General features: G+C 41.2%; 2 protein-coding genes across 2 annotated transcripts in view; one reads left to right on the top strand and one right to left on the bottom strand.

Moving 5' to 3' along the window:
- Positions 1-5,873, top strand: part of CaMKI (Calcium/calmodulin-dependent protein kinase I) — a 57,098-nt gene extending 51,225 nt beyond the window's left edge. The window contains exons 9-10 of the mRNA XM_037415904.2: positions 3,073-3,160; positions 5,384-5,873. Of these exons, the coding sequence (XP_037271801.1) occupies positions 3,073-3,160; positions 5,384-5,545 (250 nt within the window). The 3' untranslated portion in view covers positions 5,546-5,873. The remainder of the gene's footprint in view (positions 1-3,072; positions 3,161-5,383) is intronic.
- LOC142771803 (uncharacterized) overlaps positions 1-24,186 on the bottom strand; it is a 479,046-nt gene that overhangs the window by 432,361 nt on the left and 22,499 nt on the right. The gene's annotated exons all lie outside the window — the stretch shown is intronic.

Here is a 24,186-nt window from a genome sequence, read left to right as displayed (position 1 = left end):
CTCTGTCAAGTGAAGGCTCAAAGCCGAGTCGAGGAGCGTTTGTGAATACGAGGGTAAGAATACAGGCAATGACACTCAGCCTTACACGAAAAAACAAAAACGGGTACAGATCACTGAATAAGCCCACGACAGTGCCTTGCGCTTCTCCAAGAAGAGCAGATTTAAAATACACTTGCCAATGTCAGCATTATTTAGTTGAAGCAGATGTGCGCAAATCTTTATTCTCAGCTTTAAGAAATTCGAATCCAGTGCGCATCTTTCTTCTGATAAACTGAATCTGAAAATTGCCTGCGCTTGAAAACGAAACTGAAAGCGTGTTGACAAGAGCCTCTTGTCAGAAAAGTTAGACGGTGTTATCGCCATCATTGATGGCGACGCAAGAGTTCACGAGATTGCATAGAATGCCTTCGTGATCAGCTGAGCTGTGCACATTATAATTTATTCTCTTGTGAAGTGCGACTAGTGATGTCCCGCTGTTACAATGATTGTTGACATCTAGTGAAAGTTATTATGCACGATGAAAAATAGCTGCATCGTGGGCTTTTGCGTGCTCAAGCTTGTGAGTGCAAGTGCGACAAACCATACAGGAGGTCAGTTGTACGCCGAGCAGGAAAAGTTTCCGCAGACCAAAGACATGAAAATATCAGGATCTCCGAAATGAGCTTTTTGGCCAGAGCGGGTGACGCTCTAGTTTTCCGCCACCGCCACTGCTGTTGCTCATAACCAGTATTGCAAAAAAATAAGAAAAAAATTCAGTAAATAAAAAACACCAAGTTCACTGTAAGATTCGAACCCTAGTTCACTGCGTGGCAGCCCAGTATTCTACCACTAAGCCATGCTGGTGCTTGGACCTTGTTTCTAAATTACCCTTAGGCAGGCCTGATGTTGGGAAAAGAATCACGTTAATATGAGTAATAAAGCATTTTAGAACATCAAAGAAACAACCAGGCATCACACAATCCAAATTGCATGAAGAGTGGGTGGTTCAATGCTCCAGCCCATAAGAAAACTTGTTCTTCATCACCTGTTGGCTGTGGTGCATGCCCACTTCAGGCATGGCACCAAATTTCTGGCAAGTACGTAGCGGATATCATGCTTTTTCGAAGGATGATGAAGGATAGCATAGTCAATGCTGGCCTACTACTCAAAAATTATGATTATGGTGTAGTGGGTACCCAGCAAGTGTGCTTGCAGCAGTTACCCAACGAGTGTTTAGAAAACGCTCTGAAAGGCTGCTCTTCCAGCTTTTGCTGTGACGGTGCTGCACATCTCACGCAGGCCTGGCATTTTTTAAATTTATTTTGGACGAATCGGAAAGTTGTTGTAAGATGCAGGGTCAGCGTAAAACTGCATCATATCACGAAGGTTTTTAATACATTATCTTTATGCGGATTTTGCCGGTACCAACCCGATTCGCCGTAAAAAGCGAGTCGTCGCGAAACTGGGAGACGTGCACATATTAGAAGTTCCACTGTACTTTATGTACAGAGCTCACATATACTGAGGGTGAATAATTACAAAAGAGAGCTTTGAAATTCAAATGGATCAATTCTTCACCCTAGGAATGGCTGCTGCAGGAGAATGTAAACGGTAGTTGACTTTGAGCTTACTGCTTGCCATTTTTTGTTGCAACAAACTGGTGGAAGTGTGAGACAATATTGCTTGATTCAGAAAGAGATGCTGTAAGCATGATCCACCAAAAGCTGTAAATCAAAACTCAGTAAAACATTTATAGATTCAGTGCAGCCTTGGAGAAACAATTTTCCACTTTTCACGATCTCTTGGGACTGTCGAAGGAGCATGAAGTCTTGAGATAAGCTTCAAGAAGAAATATTTCGTATGTGAAATGGTCGATCAATTGAATCATTTAGTTATGTCCTTTAAGCTTGATGTATCGTAGTGTGACTGAGCTCTACTCAAAGTGCCTATTTATAGCATCTCACACAGTAAGCCACAAATAACATGCTAAATACTGTACTGTTGCATTGAGTTTTACTACCTAACGAATCATGAGAACCCTCGATTGCCAGACTATTCTGACATTATACAAATGAGTACAGTACATACTCTTATTGCTGGTAACTCTGAAAGGAAAGCAAGGGTATCACTGGTGAACACCAGCATCTTACTCAGTGAATGTCTGAAACCCAAGAATGTCAGGTTTATTGCACATGGACACATTTTAAAAGCCACAAAGGTGCCTTGACATTGCAGCACTAGTTGCCCATGACATCAGGGACTTGAAGAGTGTGGGCTAAATTTAACGGTTAAAAAAACTGTCTTCTCCCACTAGTGGCCTAAACACACAGTGTTAATTTGGGATCCAGGATTCAACACTCATTTGTTTACAGAGTTGTGTAAAAGTGCAGGAATGGGCAGTAGAAGCAGATGGGACACCACCGAAAGTTTCGTTGCATGCGACGAGACATATCTTTTGTGTAACAGTGTACAGGTGAACTCCTTTATAAGAGACACTGATATAAGAGATCAATGGGTATGAGAGACACCAGTGTGCCTACAGTAAAGTACGGGTGGATAAGAAACTGCATACAAGATGCCCTGCTTATAAAAGACATCTCTTGTAAAAGACGATTTGCTGGCCGCAGCATGCCTCTTATAAAGGGGTTTAACTGCACATTTACCTTATCACGTGCGAAGAAACCCCCTCTTTTTAGTTAGAGCTGTGTCTTGTTTGCTCCTGTCACTGCGTTTATGCTTGTTTTGCTACCGCATAAATAATGCCTTACCAACTATAGCCCATAGACCGTCCTTTCAAAAATTTTAATGTCCACATGGGATATATATAAAGGGGAATCTTTGGCATTTGTTAAATTGTGTTTTCTCCGAATAAGCAGCAACAGAATCTCAAAAGGGTGCATCACAGTCACAAGTTCATGTTTAGAGTTCTTATCCTCTTTATAAAACTTCACTTCGTTTCGAAGATGACAGCAAACAAACATTACCGTATAGTATTTACCGTGTAGTATTGATCTTTAAATTTACCGTGTGGTATTGATCTTTTTTGTGGCAGTAATGTGAGTTGCTCATTTGCACAATTGTGACGCTGTCCAGGATATCTGGCAACACAGCCAGTGACAAGAACATCCACGGCTCCGTCAGTGAGCAGCTGAAGAAGAACTTCGCCAAGACCAAATGGAGGGTGAGAGGGCATTTCATAGAACGACTGCATTCGATCAGTTCGCAAAATTTGTGGATCCGAGATGGCATTAAATGTGTGTTTTTAAAGACGAGGTTATATTCAAAGAGAAGGCACGTTGTTTCTAGTAATTTAGCAGAGTCTGCCATCACACACCAGTGTTGCGGAATCAGGACATCTATTCGGTTCCAATTTCATTCAAAGGACGAGCGTGCCGAATCTTCGCTAGAGGCCAACTGAAAACTTGGTGCGAAAGCTTCGCACTGCTATTGTAATAAGCAAGCGACAGGAAAATCGAAACGCTTTGTGCTATTTTACAACTTTATTGCCTCTAATCTTTCGCTATGTTAGCTGCGACATTCGAGGCTTATTCGCTATCGATGATCGTGATGGTGATGATAGCAACTACGGTTTGCTGTGCAGTGCAGCAAACGGTAGTTAAGTTTTCAATCTGATCGCCTCTACTGCAGCTTGGCTCGCAGCATTGCTTTGAGTCGGTGCGCATTGAATGCATGTTGGATGCATGCTTACTTTCGTGGCCACCCATGATCGCGTTAACACGATCGCATTCGTGTTTGCAGTGGTTGTGGAAAATTAGTTACACTTCGATATGAGTGCTGTTTTTGTGTGGTACGTCAAAAACAGGGTGGCAGTTCTTGAAAGAATCTGTCCTGTGGCAGCGTAGTAGAATTTTTTATTTTATTTTCTTCCTTTCATCAAAAGTAGAACAGAAAGTAAAATATCACAGGAGAATCTCAATGATAGGAATTGGAAGGGAACATGCAAAATATTCTTATCATCCCAAATTCGTATCAACCAAAAACAAGTTAAAGCTGATCATGAAGATGAACAAGAACTTTATTGGGGTCAACTACTTCTTGCAGAAAAAGTCCATGATGCTGCTGTTTTGAACTTTCCTGCTTTCATGAAGTGTCGTTGTTTCCTCACTCATGCTGCTGGCACTGTAAGGGGCATTCACACTCTGCATCAAAGGGAGTGAAAGCGGCGAAACTTACTGAAAATTCACTCGCTTCGCTGCACAACCAGCCCAAAGCACGCCGCAAAGTCTAGACGAAAAAAGGTCAGTCCTGAAAAATTCAAGCAAAAGCACTAGAACGACCGAAAAACCACGTCCGCGCCTATCGAAAATGTTCACATTTGATCTGCCCTTTGTATACATGCTACTGCCGCCATATTCGCCACTTGAGAATTCATTTCTGAGCTTCAAAATTTATACCGACTTTTAGTTATACATGCAAAGCACTGAAAAAAAAAAACGAAACAACGCCTTTGCAAGCGTTGTTTCGGGAGATACGTCACAAAAAAGGACATGAGTGGACACATCGACAACAGCGACGACAGATTCAGCCAGCAGTGCAAAAGTGAGACACGTTAGGGCATGGCGACCTGCTGCTGCTGCACCATCTATTTCCGGTGTTCGCATCGGTCGTAATTAAAAACAGGCTCTCGGTGAACGTGTCTTTTTCAAGGCTGTGAGCTTTGTCGTGCTGCACGGGTAGTTGGCGATGGCACCCACGCGAGCCACGACCGACGCCTTTTTCGCCATGTTGAATGCACGGCTGGTTGTTTACATCTCGTGGTTTGAGAGCTAGTGCAGCTGGTGTAGCCGAAACCGTAGCAGAAAGGCGATCCACTACCGCATGGCGGCAAAATTGGTCTCAGACTAAATTTTTCGCGTCGTCCTCGCAGCATGGTTTTCAGACCACTTTTGCGGCGGCGAAGCGAGGGAAATTCTGGCAAGTTTTGCCGTATTCGCTGTCTCCGAGGCCAAGTGTGAATGGGCCTTCCTTCCACAGACAAGTCACGTGGCACCGCTCGCGTGAAGCAGTCAATCGCGCGTTCGTATCATCCATGGTTGCTGGTGAAACTGTATAACACCGAATGAAGGCGTATTTTATATACTGTAGTGTAGTCCATCCAAAGCAACCTATAAATTCGTATCATCGCGAAATTTGCATCAACGGTAATCGTATCATCGAGATTCTACTGTAGTGAGATGGCACAGTGCTGCCAAACCAAATGTACGTGCCCGTCAATGGTAATGACCGGACGGTGCACACTGTAACGTTACCAATGCTTGCCATTGTTCACATTTCATTTGACACTGGTAGTACGCATGTGCATGTGTGTGTGTGTTTGTGCACCTTTTGTAATATTGAAGTGGCAGAATGTTCACTGATTTTTTTCCCATGTTGTGCATTGCAGCAAGCTTACAATGCAACAGCGGTAATCCGGCAGATGCGGAAGCTCGCCATGAGCAGCACGGGGTCGTCTCAAGATGGCGGTGCCCCCGCAGATGCGTCCACGAGTGGAAGGCCACTGGCAGCGGCATCGTCCACGGCCGCAGTGCCCGCCAACTCCGACTGAGTCTCCTCCTCTCCACCGACCACTCTCTCATTCCAGATCACCTACGCATTCACTGTCGTCAGCCTTTTCTGTTTTTTCCACGTCATGGCTCCACGTTTGTGTTCTTTGCCGCATTTGACTGTGTTGTTTCTCTTCGCATCTCACGTGTGTGCGTGTGCCTGCATTTGAGTGAATGCTTTTCTCAGTTTCAGACTTGTCATGCATGTTCGTGGAGCATTCTCGCATCACGTCGACCTTTAGCGGAAGTCAGATGGCATCGCGTAGCTTTAGAGGAGCCCTGCAAATCGAGGGAGCAGCCATTTTGCTGAATCTGCAGTCATCTCGATCGCCACTCTGTGCTGAAGGGACATGAAGTTGAGCACACTGTGGAATGTGCAATGCACACAATTCTTGCATCATCAGCATGGCGGCACCCGCGTGCACGCTGTGATCGCCGTTGAAAGAGACAATGTTCTTGCTTTTGCCTCAGCTGGGCATCGTCACGCATGGCATGGCAACAAAAGATTTTGATTAACAGAATCACAGGAAAGGCGAACTTAATGCATTTCTGTATGAAGTAAAGTGTATCTCAGCACTAGTAAAAAAGGGAAGCTCCTCTATGTTGTATTTTGCTGATGATTACTGTGCCTGTATCTAATAAGACTGTTTGGTGATACTTATTAACACAATCTAAACGTACCTCCCAGTGAAGAATCTGTCCTGATGGCCTCTTTTTATGCAGTGTAAAAATGATAAAAAAAGGGCAGTCAGAAAGGAAAAGAAATTGTGTGTTGCCTTTCACATCAGTAAGGTAGTGCCCTGTCAGTGGAAAATTCAAGATAATATTGAATTCTTAGGAGGTTTTGTCACCAGAGTTAATGAAACCATTTAGCGCCCTATTGCTTGCCCTTGTCTGCTGGCTAGGGAACTTAATTATGGCCGTGTTAGTTTGCAGAATCTCAATTGTTGATTGACTATTACCAGGTCACTAATACTCCATGTACATTGATTACCTTCATTAGCGTCCCTGCGAGACTTTTGTAAAAAAAAAACATTTTTGTGGGGACCATTTATTGTCTACATTCTTTTTCTTCACACAGTACAAAGTGAGCTAGACAGAAGCTTTCACTGTGTTCACAACATTAATTTATTGCTTATGTTTAATATTAATACAGTCTTTTATGTTTTACATTTATGAGGTTATTTCAACACTACGTAATAGTAGGCTAACTTCATCAACACCTTCACGAGGCTTGGTGTGAAGATTTTCGCTCGAACCTTTCTTGGTCATGTTTGCTTTATTGTTTTTTTTTCACCAAGCGTGGGTAAATTAAAAATAGATGCTGTTGATATGATCGCACCCATGACATTCATCCACTGCCTGTGTGTGACCTTTAATGAAGTGTTGATTTGGGAATTTATGCCGTTCACTGGCTTAAGGGATAGACAACATAGGTATTTCATTTTTCAGCATTGCTGTTTGTCGAGTAGCACATAACGTACGTAATACCCTGAATGCTGTAAACTATTGCACTTATGCTTTTTCCCGTTTCACTGGTCTGAATCAATGCCAATATTGTTTTCATGGGGGGAAGCTTTTGTACACATAAAGAGCTTTTTTTTACTTTTAGAACTTAGAAGTTACTTTCCTACAAGAGATTTTTTTTGAACTACTCTTTTTGAAGCAAGTTTTTAAAAAAGAACAAAGGACCATCAGTGATTAAGTGCTATAATTTAGGCATGTGTGGTTTGTGTCTTACCGGTAAATTCTTGTTTGTTTTTAAATACTCGAGCACGCAAGTATCAGATTATTTTTTGTCATCCATGTCCATTCATATCACAATTACACCATTACCCACCTTATGCCTGTGCCATTCTTTATTGAGGGGCCGTTGCGAGGCACTTCGAAATGCTTTTTGCTAGCATATATAAAGCGTGCTGTAGTCTTGCAGCACATCACCTCAGGGCCAATCATGAAATGAAAAGTAAATTTTCAGATAACAATATGATCTGAGTGAATGTGTTAGGGAGGGTTTATTATCGCTTTATCATTTAATAGCCAAATTAGCTGTTCCCTACGTCAATGTGGTTGCGCACCACTGCACACTTGTCGATGTGCATACAGACCTCTTCTTGATCTGTGCATGTTTTTTGCTTGGACATGGTTTGGCCATTTCCATGGAAAGTAGTCAGCCATGGCAACTAAAGAACTCCGCCTGCTAAGCAGTGTTGGGCTATTGAGCAAACTGAGAAGCCCATACTGCTAATCAAGAATTTAAGGAACAGAAACGTAACGAATATTCAGGCATAACGAATTAATGCTAAAATTTACTCACCAATGTCGTAATGTAATGAATAAACTCTCCTAACGAATATTATATACATCGAAGGTACAATGAACCTCTTCACCTTTGGGTGCATATGAAAGCACTTTAGACGTGTTCAAAATTGTGGGGTGTATCTTGAAAGATGTTTAAAGGGAGTCTGTGTGCTCATGCAAAGGTTTCTGAAGAAAGGGTATCACTATGGGGGTTTTCCCTAGTGGGATTAATGAGCTACTGCTGGAAATATGGATAATGTGTTGATTTGTCGAACCTGCATTCTGGCGGGATTTCATGTTATTTGTGGAGCTGTCTGTTACGTAAGAACTTTCTATATATGTATTAAGTAATTTTTTAAACAAAATCATGAAGGCAATAGGTTTTTGTGGGAAGCGATAAGTGTTGAGAATTGTCACTTGCGCTGCACAATATTGTGTTAAAATGAGTTGGCAAAATTGCAAAGCCATTTGAAGTCATAAGGATGAATTCTTTATGAAAATTCTTATGCTCTTCTCAACTGCACGGAGGCATGAATGTGGTCGGAATAAGGGAACAGAAGTGCAAAAAGAACTTTGATCGTTGATGGTCCACGGCAGTAAATTGGAACACTTGGTCAAGTGGTTATGGAGCGTCTATGGAAACAATAATACCAAGCTATAACGCTTTGAAGTGAGATTTGCCCGCTTCATTGTGAAGCTTAAGGGCTCTGTTGCTTTTATAAATTCTTTTTATATTGTACATGTTTTATAGTAGTGTTGACATGTTTCTTTTTTCTCTTCTTACCTACGGCGCACGTCGCCATTTTCCCGCTTGTGTAATGTTGGTCATACCGAATGAATAATCTCTGCTGGCCAGGGCTGTGAGTAGACGCATTTTTTTTAATTGTTGAAAGAGATTACTATTCATACTTCCCTTTATTCAAAACTTCTACTCTTTGAAGCTTAATCTGACGTGACACATGATCAAGCTTTTTCAGTCTTGTTTGCCAACAGTGTGCAGGTTCGTGACAGCAAGCTGTCATAGGTGACTTTCCGATTAACAGGAGTGCCTCGTTGAGAAAGATCGTTGAAAAAATGTCCGACTTGCGTAAAGCGATACACCGCTTGTGTGTTTTTCACAATAGCTAAGCAAAGTGAACGATGCAATAGCTCACGAATACACATTGTCCTGTGTTGTAGGTTCATTATGGCAACTTGGCAGTGCACACAAATGGGACAAAGTAAGAAGGCAGACAAACAAGCGCAATTGTTCATACCAAATGCACTTGTTTGCGTACTATCCTACATTTTCTGTTTGTGCTGCCAAGTCATCATAATAAATCAATGCCAACTAGCTTACCTATTAATTCTGTGTTCCCTTTATGTAGAACCTTCCATCACCACCCTCTAGTTCAACTCCTTGTAGCATGACTTTCTGCATTAAAAGGCACATGCATTCTGTTGGACAGTTGTATTCACTGTTTCATCATTTGCAAGTTAGCACAGTACTTTGTGCACAAGGAGTAAATTGTCGAAACAAGCCAGAGTACTGTTGAAATCTGTACTGCCCTTGTTTTTCTGTCTTGGTCAAACACCCATGGCTGTTCGTGATGACTCTTGTGGAATCTTCACAGACGTCTATTTTGTTCTCGCTACATCATTTCACCTTTGAAAATCTGGGGTACTGAACTGGAGATCTCCGATCATGCTCCCTATCTTTCTCTTTCCTATCTCCCCCCTTTCATGTTACTTAGTGCATCTTCTTCATGCAGATTTCTTCAGAAATTAGTAGCTGCATTTATTTGTACTGTGCTACATCTAAACATAGCCTCACACTGCGATTGGATGTGCATGTGCAGTTGGTAGAGCAACAGCCTTTTCAGGAAGATCTTGGTCTTGGGTTCCATTTCCGGAGCAGAATGGATATTACTTCAGTGTGAAGCTTTCTTTCTGTGTAGCCCACAAAATGGGTTTCCTTTGATACTTATGCCACTTCTGGTGTAGGGGCAACATTTCCTTTTTGGGAGACTTCGCTCGCTTTGACTGTGTGAGTGAGTGATTGTACATTTCGAGTACTTTACTTGCCAACGTTGCTTGTTGGTTTGCATGACGAGAGCTTCTACACCCCTTCCCACCTACACCAAGGCAGGCCGACGTGCAGTCGCGTTTCTCCGACGATGAAGTGTGCCTATTTTTCGCCATAATCTTCAATTATGCATCAGCCATTTACTTCTCTTCGATACAGTCTCTCTTGTGGGTGTGAGGATGTTTTTCTTTCGCTAAGGTGAGCGTGTCTGCCGTCATCATCATCACATGCCTCATCGCATTCACAACTCGTCTCGAGTTTTTAGTTTTCTCTACGGGTGGAGAGGTGGCTCTTGTTCTCTTGGGCCAGTAGGGAGTGTAGCTTGGCAACAATGTGATATGTGCCAAACGGGAAGCACTCATGGCGAGGCACACTCGTTCTCACAGCCACGTTCCTCGGACAGACGGGCAGACCGAGTAGACGAAAGGCTCGGATGCCGGTCTTTTTTTCAGGTTTCTTAGGCGATGCCGAGAAGGAGGAGCTTTTTGTCCCACGCTCGCGGTTTTTTTACACACGTTTGCGCCACTTTCTCTTCTTCATTTTTTCTTTTCCACTCTATATATTCTGATTACGCTTCACTTGCATCTCTCGCACACTCTGCAAAGCATGTTCCGATGATTTCGCCGTTGTGCAGGTCGCCGACAACAGAATATAGTTTCTTCTTCATACACTTCTCAATAGCGCGCAGCTAAGCTGAGAGCACCATCTGAAAAACTGGCTAACAGTTCAGGAGGAGGGCTCGCTCGTTTTGCTGCGCCTGTGTTTCAGCAATGTTTTACCGAGTAGAGTGGGACTCAGGTTTGGCTTGTTAGAGCCCTCGCGTAGAATTTTGGACTTGCTGGTGACTGTATTTTATTTCCTATGCTCGAAAAGAAGCTAGGCAAATTCAGCTTGAGAATCCTCTGTCTGTTCTTTTTGCATTTGTCTGAAGTGTGCATTGATTTCTTGATGTGCTTAATTGAGACTAAGCTTTCTTGGGTAGCTTATTGTGAAAAGAATGTTCTTGTCTGGACACACTGGATAACTCTTCCTTTGTTCCGGTGGCAGGCTTTTTTTTTTTTTGTTTTTCTACGGCATCACTACGCATTGGGTATTGAATAGCCCACAAGCAAGCCCGTTCTCGCTCCTCGATGCTGCAAATGTCTTGCGGCGGTGGAGCTGGAGAAGAAGCGGTGTTAATAACGAAAACTCGGGGAGCGCTCGCGTAAGCACTGGTGAAAACGCAAGCGGCATGCCGACCTTTTTATGCAGCTCTTTGATGTCGTCAAACATTCAACACGCAAAAAATGCGTGATTAACCCTAGTGAACACTTTGAGGGTGCCAACACTGCCGGTTCGTAGAAAAAAAAAGTAGAAAACAGTGCAAAAACAAAAGAGAGATTGCAATCGCTGTTTCTTAATTTCGCGGAAGCTGTTTGGTGTTATATACACCATCTAGATTTCAAGCAATTGGATACAGCGTCTATATTTTAAGACTAGCAGGCTTTAAAATGTAGTACTTTAAAACTGAAATAATGCAGCAATCTAGTACAGGGCCTCTTTACGACCTTTGTGCAGTGTTTCAGCTCAGATTTTACGTCTTATGTGAACTTTATAAACAGTCTCTTTCTGACAATGCGTGCTAGGTGTGGCTGCTTTTGGAATAAGCTGAGTGTTTTTAAGAATCAGCAACACAGCACAATAAGTGAAGGGAATCAAAGAAGCATATCAAAAAAGCTATTGACATGAGTTTAGAGCAGCTTTGCTGGAGAATTCAAGAAATAAAATGATAAGGCTGGAAATGCGTTTCAGGAATTCACATGTGTTTTGGCATGATGTAATATCTGAGTTGATTAGTGAAATGGTTAATTAAATATTTTTAAAGATCATATGTACCTAATTATGTTAAGGGAAGGCAATACATAATGAATTGGTCAAAAGAAAAATTCTTAGCAATAATAAATAAAATTGTTTTGCTGAACTTCGCTTTACTCAGGATTTCAAGAATCAGTTTTATTATGCGATGAAAGAGAATTTTTCTTGGCCTAAAGCTCCACAGAAATTCGTAGAAGGTTAATATCTTGCACACTGTGAATCAGCAGAGGCTAAAATAACAACCAATTGCTTAGTTACCTCATGTAACTAATACATTAGTTATTTTTCGTAACTAACAGGTTTCTCTTGCTTCGGGCAAGCAGAAGGTTTCTGTTGGCTAGAAAAGAAATGCCCGATACTTACCGTGTAGAATCAGTATATTCTTTTGGTGATTCCTCGCAAATTATTCAGTGTAGATCTTTCTTAGGTGGGTTGAAATTGAAATTGTGTCAGCACCTTCAAAGTGTTGCTTTCACTACCCTTGAAGTAGAGTGAATTCTGAGTGTACAAACTGCTGCCACTATGCACGATTCCCATTACGTTTATGAACGTTTCTGAGCAAAATTCAAATCGTGGAAGAAAAACAAGTTGCTTCTTAATGCGGACCTTGTTACGATTATTTTTTCTGCCTGTATGCTGCAGGTAGCACGTAGCAGTGGCATGTAATGTTGCCACAACGTTGAAGCAACCTCCTCAGTGTTGCGGCAACATTGTGTCAACATTTGGTGCTATAGAAGGTATGGCGCAACACAGACGACTGAGACATACACTCAAACCTCATTATAACAAAGTCTCACCTGCCATCAAAACACTTCTTTATATCCGAAAATTTGTTATAAACATATATTTGTAGTACGACCACATATTTGTAGTACACTACCTATGACAGAGATGTTTTTTGTTTACTTTGTTATAACCGATAATTCATTATATCTGGGTTCTTTATATGGACGCGCGAGTGTATACTAAAACCTTGAGATGTAACAAACTTGGATATAATTAAATATTGGTTATGACGAAGTAAATGAAAAATATTCTTGGACTCGCTGTAGTGATGGGAATATACCTTTGTGACGAATTCGTTGATTAGAACAAATTTATTTTCATGTATGATGCAACTTTGTTATGATGAGCTCAAAGTGTATGTCTCAGTCGTCCAAGTTTTGCGTCTTACCTGGACCGTTTCGAATCTCAGAAAGTAATACGGCTAGCATCACATTTTCTTCTATTGTGTGTGTTTGCATGTTTGTGAGCGCTTGCTTTCGAAATAATAATGAGAATAATAAATAATAAAGAAAAAAGTGGCAGGTACTGCTTTGCAGAGAAATTGTACAGCAAATACCCAGCAGGTGAGGCGTACGACAAACCGATCCCCATCTGCCCCCATTTCCCACACTGTAACATTGTACGATACGTATTTAGGATGATGTAAATAACCCATTTTTTTTTTCCTGTTTCTGCTGATTTTGTACATGTTAGATACTTCGCTTTTATGAGTGCTGTGAAGTTAGAGTTGATAAGAACCCATGCGTTTGTTGCATAAAACCCTTTCATCATTCACTTTTTTTGTCATAGCACTACGTGATAAATGACTAGATGGCAAAGACAAGCGGTTGCGTGTCAATTTGGTGCGCTACTCTGCGCACAATATTGGTAGCTCGCCCTTGCTTAGCATTTCCCCGTTGCTAAAGAAACCCCGTAGTGAAGCAATAAGTGTGCACTGTGCGATTTTCGTAGGCTCTGTGTGTTACTTTTGATGTTGTAGCCAAATCATCCCAAAATGAGAGAAAAGAACACGCGATGTATGCCACACTGATTCTGATGCAGCGCACAATGAAAAACTCATTGTGTAATAAAATTGTAATGCTTTTGCTGTTCAAACGTGATGATATGCATAGTTCTCGCCTGGAAATTTCTGGCCAAGACTTTCAATTTCTTTTTTTCGTCTTGTAATAAATTTTTCCTTTGCGCAATTCTTGAGCAGTTCATCTCGCAGACGGTGATCTTGTACGCTTGCATAGAAACTTCTCGTATGTGAAAAGGAACGCTTAAGCCGTAAGCAAGCAATGACCGATGCAACGGTTGCATTGAATAGCTGAAGCATAAGCTGTCTTGCTGAACAACCTTGCCATTTGGATAGCTGCCTTGATTTCAGTGAAGACTGCCTGATAGTCTGTGAAGCAAAATCAATCACGTTGGCTTTTTTATGTTAGTTCATGCTGTGCATTGAGAAGATAAGTGCATTGTGCACTTCAGTAAAGCCCACGCATCACTGGAAACATTTCGTTTCATGAAATTATTAAATGCCTTGTTCAGCCTTGCAGTGTGTATGTAAAATGTGCATATATTTAACGTACACATTTGGTCATAAAGCATACATTGATGGTATGAGTTTTGCTGAAGTGGCCACACTTTACTTAAGTCAAAACTTGGAGTTTTCTTGTTGCAAGTATGACATGACTCGTTTTGTCTGCGAGAAACTCGTGCTTTCATTTACTAGTCACGGGTTTGTGGTGTGTGCTTGCGGTAACAGAGGGCAAGTGGCGTTGCCCTTAAGAACAGTTCTGTTTTGAATGTAATCTTTATTATTGCTCGTCAAGAGACTACATGAGAGGTGTAAAAGTTGGTGTCGAAAAATTTGAAGAACTTTTCACCCCCTGTTTCTTGAGAACTTTTCCTGTTAAGATGATAGGCCATGCTAGTAGTAAAAAAATGCACGCCCCATGCCATGTGTCGGCGTGTTCCCGTGAATGCCACCTTGACAAGCATCTCGCCGTGCAGTGGTGTGATGGGGCCTCACATATTCTACACTGAGAACACCGTGTAAAATACACTTCTTAGGTGGGGACATTTCTTGGCCTGCATGGAAGACGTGTTTGACCGGATAAAGTAACACTGGCACACGTGCGTTAGTCTGCTGATGGCAAGAGGTACCTATTGCTGAGAAGAGGCAACTCAAAAACAACATGCTTTTTGCACCCTTTCTATACCAACCGACATGGTCAGTGGTAATGTCGGCCTCCACTGCATATCGCATATTTCGCCTGTGAAAGATAAGGCGTACGCTTCCAACTTTAGTTGCTGGCATGTCATAGTCATGTTCGCCTCACTAGGAAATTCAGATCTCACAAAGCACCCGTTGCTACTCGAACAGGTTTATGTCTTGAAGTTGCGTCGTTTCACTAATAAGTATCCGCTGCCATCAGCAGACCAACAGACACTCTGTGTTGTTACCTCATCTGGTTGATCGCATCTCGTGAGTGTCCCAATCTAAACAGTACATGTCTTACACCATGACCAAAAGTGAGCATCGTTTTTCATCTGTCAGTCAAGCCACTGTTGCGCCATGGGATGTCTCGATTGAAAACTCTTCACAAAACGGTGGAATACCAGTCGCCATGCTTCGTGAAATAATCCTCCTCAATCTCGTTTGGTCATATGATTCACGGCACATGCAATTTGCTGCAGAAATAGGTCTCGACTAATTTTAAGCGGCACGCTGTGAAGCTGCCGATTTTTGTCATTTTTTTTTTTACACTTGCGGCCCCGGATCATGATGCGCGCTATTTGTCTGCTAGCATGGCTCTACCTTTATTTCCTGAAACAGTTGTCGAAAATTGTCAAAAACCAGAGCTCAAGTAGAGGCATGACGTGTTGATTGGCAGCGCCTGTTTTTAGCACGATTACTCGTGTCGGGGAGACTCACCTGTGTGTTGTAAATGTTCAGTGCGGTTCAGTGTCGAAGTGAACGTGCCCTCCGGCAGTCATAAGCATTACCCAACTCTGGTTGTTTGCAGATGCATCAACATTCTTCGGCCATAGGATGAACTGCCACCATCTGCCAGAGTTCAGTACACATGCTGGCCTGTTGGTACTTATACTTATAAACTGCTTAATTAAATCGCAGTATGTCTCTCATGTAAAGGTACAGCTTGTGGATGCACCTCACCGGACAAACATTATGAGAAGCCTAAAAGCTTGCGTTAATTGCCACCACAAGTATTACCACCTCATTTCCACGTTGTGCATTGCCACTACTTTGTGGTGGCAATGCAACCGTAGGAAGGGTTCTATATCGTTTTGTTTCTGCATTATTTGAATTCAGTATTCTCCATCTTCAAGCTCTGTCCTGTGCATTCAGCACTTGTCACTCTGGTACAGTAAGGGCCAAGAGTTGTTATTTGTCCGCTTAACGCTGCACTGAATTGTTGAAACGAAGGAAGTAATTCAAGACATTTCATTGCGTTACCTAGAAGAGTGCACAAACAAAAGAGACAAATAAAAAGAGGCATAAAAGTGCACGCACATTGTATTTGTACGTTCCTCGACTACGCACTGTTATAGGCAGTCGGGGAAATAATGTTATAGGAAGATTGAGATTCGGCATGGTCATCAATTGTTAAACAGGCGGTCTGCCTTGGACTGTCAAGCCTAAAGCTTTCCCTCGTAGGCCACACCTGCACTCTGCTTGAGCCATTTCGATACTTGTCTTTTATACCACATCTTGGAGAATTTAGCTGCTATACAAAAGTTGCAGGGCCTTTCAGTCATGGCATCAGAGTGTGCTGCTCGAGTCAGCATGACTTTAGAAGTTTCTATTGAGACATACTTTAGTGATGCAGTGTTAAGAGCAGTTTGATCTTGCCGTTTGTTCCTACACAATGCTGGAAACACTTGTTTCGGGTGTGTGCTGTGACCAGAATCTATTTCAGAGAGTGAGAAAAAAAGAAAAGATTATAGCATGTTTTGGTTAGACTATTATGTTGTCACTTTCAACGATTTGCTCTCCAACATTTCATTTGTGCAGAAATTCATGATCTGGTGTATGGGATTATGTAGCGTTAACCCAATGACTGGGGCTCATTTGTTGTGGGGCTAATTAAGCACGTCACATTATTTGTAACCATTACTCTTTCTTTGATCCTAATGATTTCTAATGGAAGTTCTTACAGCACTTTTACTAGTAATAACAAGTGAATCAAAGCATTGCGAACTGTTTTGCTTTTACGTGCTCATACCCAGGAATGTTGCAACTAGCACGTGTGTATTGAAGATTGTACATAACTCTGTTGTTGTGCGAGAGTGCATGCCAAGCACTGCAAAATCTTGTGAAGACATGTTTGTTAATTGTTTGTGGCATACTTAGGCACTGCATAAAAGAACACGTATAATGAATATAGACAACATGGCTGCCAACTGAGAAAAAAAAACATTGAACGCTTTTGCAAACTTTTCTCGGTATTGCAATACCACATAATTTTTTTAGACTTGTTGAAATTTATCAAAAGTTTGTTGCTTGTGCTTCTGTGCGCACGTTTTCTGCATCGTGAAAGTGCATAAGATTTGTGGACTTTGAAAGGAAAAGCTTGGAGTGTGAGCACATCTAATGCTTTGGTGTGATGTTCTGCCCTAGTTTTGTGCTTTAAGACTGCAAAATGTTTTTTAATGGCATGTATGCTTTTTCTGTACAGATTGTACAAGCCAGTGTGAGCTTTCTGCAAGGCAGGGTATTCCGCAGAGTTTTACCACAGTGCTAAACTTGCCAGCATATCAAAATACAATGTCATTAAGCGTGTTAGTATTTCATACTACAAGATGTTCGTGTTGATTCAAGCGGGCTTAAAACAAAGTAAAGAGAAAAGTAAGCACAGCCTTTGAAACAACGCATAAAAGCTTTCTGGGCAGGGTGGAGCAGAGGAGCCTGTTTTCGTATTTGAGTAATATATGCTGACGTGCCGACGTTCCCAAACTTACCCCGATTTGTTATGCCGAAAAAGCTCGAATGCTCATTGATGCAATTAGGCTCGTTGTGCAACTGGGCACAAAATTGGTAAAAATGTTGCATGAGCATTTACATTAGGTGTAGGAAAAAAAAAGTAAATAATATGTTATAACTTATCTATCTTAGAGCTTCTAAAGGAGTGCAGACACCAAAATCTGGCACGAACTCAACACGAGACTGACTATAGCACAAGCTTCGTGGGCATGGAAGGAATGCGATAGCTAAATTTCGATAGAACAGGCAACCTAAAGGCAATTTGTTTGTATTTGGAAGTTTAGAAATGAAATTTGGCTGCTTCTCAGACTTCTTGTTGTGATAACCATTAAAGAAAACACCAGGAGTGAGTCGCAAAAGGTGTGACCATGGAGGTGTGTCCGGAAAATATGGTGACTGACCACATGCAGCTTGAAAACATTTCAGCATGTATGCGAGTTTACTAGCGTCACCACTTTGGCATTCCACCTGATGTTGCCATCGCAAGGTACTGGGAGGTTTTCTACATCGTGGCAATTGTTTTTAAAATCTTCTTAGAAGATTCTGGTGTCCACACTTCGTTAATGCTTTTGGTGCATTAAAAAAAAGTGTACGTTTTAGTTTCTTGTCATACAAGCCTAACGGGAGCTGTTAGCATGATGTGTAACAATTGCTCTGCAACTTTTTGTTTGGCCATTCTAAACCAAGCAACATTAGCGTTTTCTTGAAGCAGGTCCTCATTTTCCACGCAATTTTTGTACTCTGCTGCAGTTCATATTTTCAGTATTTCTGTTATTATGAAGAGGTTTCCCGAAATATTTATTCTCTCTTACATAGCACTTTCTGTTCAATTTTTGGGGTTCTCGTAGTTAGTTTCATATGCAAGACCATTTTGTATTCTTCAGACTTGCATCGTAGAAATAAACCAGTGGAGAAGGTGATTTTCTATTCAGTGAAGCTGTTTGCAATAATGAGAGCAAGCTTTTTAAACATTGGCATCAAGTGTACACACCATAAAAAATACTCTCCTGTGGTGCTAATGTTAAGGACTTCATGTTCAGACATTGTTGGGCTGTTCAAATTGTATCGTGCATCGATATTTGCCGGGAAGTGTTGCTCCGAAATAAGAGCATTCAGTGTTCCAGGTGTTGAGGGTGCTAAATATCGGATGGTTATGACATTTTCGTTAAAAAGTCCGCAATGCCCCGCGTCATTGCCAATTGCCTCTCGATTCAGATGCGGTCTCGAACAGAAGACATTGTGGTAGCCCAACGTAAAAACATTTGAAAAAATATTCTCTACTCTCCCCCGCCTCTTGCATTCTGAAATGCGTGTCTGCGTCCCAAAGTGAAATCCCGGTATTAGTGACAGGGCGCAGAGGCTTGTCGCGTACTACCAATAGTATATATATACAAATATGTGTATCTATATATATAAATATATAAATATATTGTGTATACTCCGCAAGCGTACATGTGAACATGACATCTAGCTGTATAAGCCCCGTCAGCAAAGGTTCTCTTGTTCGCTTTAGTGAATGTCAACTAGTCATTGCCTGCTCCAAACTGTTTCTCAACACAGATACCTGCTGTCCTCTCTTTTCCTCTTCTTCCCTTCCTTTCTTTCTTTACTCTGCTGTAGTCTCTTTAAGCGAATAAATTAAATTTTTTGGCATTTTTACACGCTGTCCTTGGTTGATGACTGGTCACCTCTCAGTCTTTCGTCTGTGGGATATGATTTGCATAGAAGACAAGAAATGGTACGAACTATGGGACAGAGCCTGTTGCTGTCATGTTGTCCATGCTGCTTATTGTCCATTGTGGACTTACCAATGGGCCCGAATAAGCACTCTATTGCAGTTAATGTTTTTGCTGTCTTTCATTTGTGTGAAAGGGAGGGGCTACTAACGTGACTGTGAGAGAGCGAGTGATTTCTATTTTAAGTACTAATGACGCGACATGCTAATCATACGAGCCAAGCTGTAAGGGTTTATTACAGCACACCCCATAAACAGAAGCACCACCATGACAGAATGTCTGATTCAATATCAAGTGTTTGTCCTCTTTGAACTTTTACGTAGCCATGCCGTAAAACAGCAGCGTTTTTTCAAATATGTTTTCATGCAATAATAAGTACTAAATATAAAAACTGATTATGTTTTCAGTACACTCAAACCTCAATATAACGAACATGGATTTAACAAATGATTGGTCATGATGAAGTTAACGACGAGCAGTCTTGTAATGTATACAGTGTAATGGATAATGTAATGGATACCCATAATGTAATGTAATGTAATGGATACCCCTTTATAAGAGACACTAATATAAGAGACAAATGGGTATAAGAGACACCAGTTTGCTTTCAGTAAAATACGAGTGGATAAGAAAATGCATACAAGATACCCTGCTTAAAAGAGACATCTCTTATAAAATACAAGAATTGATGCCCAAAGCTCGCCTCTTAGCAGTTTAATTGTATCACAAATTTTTGGGTATAACAAGCTTTTTTCTCTACAGATGTGACTGTTATAATGAGGTCTGAGCCTATTAAGAGGAAATGCGAGTCGAAAATGCGTTTTTTCCCAAAATTGCGTATTTTTAATTTTTGTTTGGTATCAATACATTCACAAAAAAAAAACAATAGCAGCAGATTGAAATTGAGCTCGAAGTAGGTTAAGATCGCTTTTAACAAGCTCAAAGTAGATACCAAAAGCTAAAAAGAGCTAATTGTCTTCAGTCCCCCAAAAATTGTCACCTGGCTCCTTGCCGTTTTATTACATTGCGTTTCACTATAGTCACAGGGCTCAAAACACTGGTTGCCAAGCTGTCATGACGAAAGAAATCATTTTTAAAAAACTTATCGTTGCCGCATTGACGAGCTCTGACTTACACCTTTAAAATGCATTTTTCTCAAGATCCACTTATGGGCAACTTCTTGAGCTTTGACATGTTTTCGGTACTGATAGCCTGATCAGGATGAAATTTCGCCCAGATGTTATTCAACATGTTAATGATACAAGTATCTCCTTTAAAACTTTATTTATTTATTTGTTTATTTAAAAATACTGCCAATCCCTTGTCGGGATTTTCGCAGAAAGGACATCGGGAAAACACACAATAAAAGCACACAATAAAAACATCCGTAAGTTATACATCGTTTAGGATACGCGTTACATTGATGCTACCAAGTTCTCACAATTTCTAACAATCAAATTCAAACAAATTCTAACCAAATTCTAACAATAAAGTTCTAACAGTAATTGTACTATATCCAAATGATTACAGTGTGGAAGAGTCAAAATAACACAGTCTAAAACAATGGATTTTGCAAAGATGACCACAATAGCGGAATATTAGGGTTCCAAACGCAAATGTTCTTCAACAAGACGTGAAAAAATATTTAAAGAATTGCTGCTAGTAATCATAGCTGCTAAGCTCTTCCATTCCCTTATTGATGCTGGGAAGAATGAGTGTTTGAAACATTCCGTACGGAATGCGTATTCTTGTAGCATTTCGGGGTGCTTCTTACGGGTGGGTCGTGATAGTTGTAGTGTAATGTACCTGGAGGCATCGATGTTGGTTTGCTTATGGCGTAGCTGGTACATGAATCGTAGGCGTGCTAGTCTTGCTCGTTTTTGCAGCGTTAGCATGCCCGCTTCTTCGAGCATTTCAGTTGGTGAGTCTGTTTGCCTAAACTTGTTGAAGATAAATCGAACAGCTTTTCTTTGCACGCCTTCTAGCTTCGCAATATGTTTTTTGTGTACGGGAACCAAACAATGTTCGCATATTCAAAAACAGATCTCACGTACGTGTTGTAGGCTAACAGTTTAATTTCAGAAGGTGCTAGTCGAAGGCATCGTCTCAGAAAAAAAAAGTCGTTTCAGTGCGGTAGCTGTAACGTTAGAAACGTGGGCATCCCATCTCAGATCGCTAGTAAAGGTGAGGCCAAGGTACTTATGATGACTTGTTCTAGGAAGTGGGATACTATTGATGGTATATGAGAACTCTGACCATTCCCTTTTTCTTGTTACTGTCATTATAGCTGATTTTTTAACATTAAGTATCATTTGCCAATCTGAACACCAGTTTGATACTATTTCGAGGGCTTTATTTAAGGCAAGATGATCTTCTGCAGAGTTTATTTCATGATAAATTATACAATCATCCGCGAATAGTCTGACGTGGACGGGAATTTGACAGGGTAGGTCATTGATAAAAATTAGGAATAAGGTCGGAGCAAGAACACAACCCTGAGGAACACCGGATTTGACGGGAACTGTTGTGGATACTTGTCCATTGAAATCAACAAATTGTGTGCGACCGGTAAGATAGTTTTTTATCCATTTCGTAACGGAGCCATTGCCTAAGGTACATTCTAACTTTTGTACTAGTTTTTTATGCGAAACCTTATCAAAGGCTTTTGCAAAGTCCAATAGGATAAAATCGACCTGTTTTTGGTTGTCCACACTTAAGGATAAATCATGGGTTAGTTCTGTTAGTTGCGTGACTGTAGAAAGCCCCCTACGGAAACCGTGTTGAGAAGGCGACAGGATGCGTTCGTTTTCAAGATATATATTGATATGTTTTAAGATAATATGTTCAAGAAGTTTGCTGCAAGTGCAAGTAAGAGATATAGGCCTGAAGTTATTTACGTCATCTTTTGGGCCTGATTTGTGTACCGGTTTAACTTTCGCTTTTTTCCAATCATCCGGTATGGTGCATGTTGCTAGGGATTTATCAAATATGATGCACAGATATTTTGCCATCCACTCCGCATATCAGTTGAGAAACAAATTTGGAATGTTATCTGGTCCTGAGGCTTTTTTTGTGTCAAGTTGGAGGAGCAGATGAAAGATACCTTGTTCGGTTATCACGGGCAGTTCCAATGGTTCTTTGTTCAAAATGTCGATTGGTGGTTGATTGCCGTCATCGGCCGTGAAAACTGATTGGAAGTGCTCATTGAGCGAAGAAGGAGTAATAAGGCCATCTTGAGGATGACTAGCGTTTTCGCTAGACTTTGAATTTTTAAGAAAGCCCCAAAATTTTTGCGGCGAGTTTTTGATGAAACTAGGAAGGGTGTTAGTGAAAATAGGAAGGGTGTTAGTGAAACTTCATATCACTTGTAGAATTACTATTAAGCTAAAGCAAGCAATTAGTATGGGCAGAGAATTCTCTCACTAAAATTTTTCTTGTCCCATAAAAATATCTTTTATGTTCTTTCTTGTTAGTTATTTGCATTCTACAAGTAATGAGCAGCAATATGGCTCACTGAAGGCTCAGAAGCGTAAAAGAATAATGGCATAAAAAGCTTGTCCAGAATTAACTGTACTTTACACACTGTCATGGCACAAAACAAAAACTGTGAAACTTACTACAGAACTAACTACGTATTAGAAATCTGTATGAAAGCCTATGTATACAGCGAAAAATTTTGTTGTGCTAGCCTACAAATTCAAGAAATTTCTTTTTCGAACTGAATCTCTCCTTAAGTACAGGATATGTCTGCTAATTGTATTGGTAATTTTGTGTAAAAAGTTTCAATTTTAGTTCATGTCTCCTTTATCATGATCTCTGTTTCTGCCTTATTGCAATTCAAAAGTTGCAGAAGTAGTTTGTGGGTTTCGCTGTATGAATGAAATCAGAGAGTCTAGTTTTGCATTCTTGTCATCTGCATTTTAGATTAAGCAATTACATTAATTTGCTGTTATTGTTCTCATTAGTAATGCCCTCCTGGTATATATACAGCATACAATATATTTTAGCTCCACTGCTCACAAGGGCAGAACATTAAAAAGCTCCACAGCTTTGCATACATGCATTGCAGTTTGTGCCAATGCCTGTGGAGCTGGTGGTACAGTCGGAGCTAAATGTAAATGTCTTCAGAGCAAGTTTCAGGACACACATGCAAACTTAATAGTAAAGGCAAGGGTCTTAATAGCTTGTATCTCAATGCTTGGCTACTGTGAAAGGAAGAAAGTATGACAAAACAGGGAAATTACGCAAGGAGGGCACTGCTTCAGGCTTGAAGCTCAACATGCCTGAAATGTTTTGCTTTTTTGCGTATACTGCGACCTGCGATCTGCATTCCTGTTGTCTTGAGCAGGTAAACTTTCTCGCCACGCCCCTACTAACGCATACATATCTGAACCTTTATTTGAAGCTTCCATTCACCCCACATTGTACAACCATAACTATTCGTGGTCCGAAGACTGGCCCCCCTTCTCACACACAACGTGGGATTGCCAGAACAGGCCACCTGTAATTATTGCGCCGCAAAGAGCCGGCAAAAATTTCGGAAGGGAACAGCACATACGAATACTTACTCAATTTCTTGCATACTATGTATAGCATCCGGTGAAACAAGCTAAAATATAGTAATACGTTTTTATTTTGCATTTGGCAGTGCAGTGGAGCTTGCATGAACACCAAAGAATGATGAGATACAGGAATCAGTGGCGCCGCCATTTCTGCTGTGGATCGCACTGCGTGACGTCACGCCTGCCGCAGTTGCGCCAGAGGCGCTCGCACTTGGGCAGCTCAAGGTCACTGCGACGCGATGGATGACCTTGGGAGACGCTGCGGTGCAACAGCTTGACAACTGAATTAAAACGGCAAATTGGGCGAGTTTGTAGTTGTACATACTTTTGCTGTGTGAATGGCGGGAGC

Source organism: Rhipicephalus microplus, chromosome 9 (assembly GCF_043290135.1).
Source record: "Rhipicephalus microplus isolate Deutch F79 chromosome 9, USDA_Rmic, whole genome shotgun sequence".
Classification (NCBI taxonomy): domain Eukaryota; kingdom Metazoa; phylum Arthropoda; class Arachnida; order Ixodida; family Ixodidae; genus Rhipicephalus; species Rhipicephalus microplus.
This window is presented reverse-complemented; position numbering and strand designations above follow the sequence as displayed.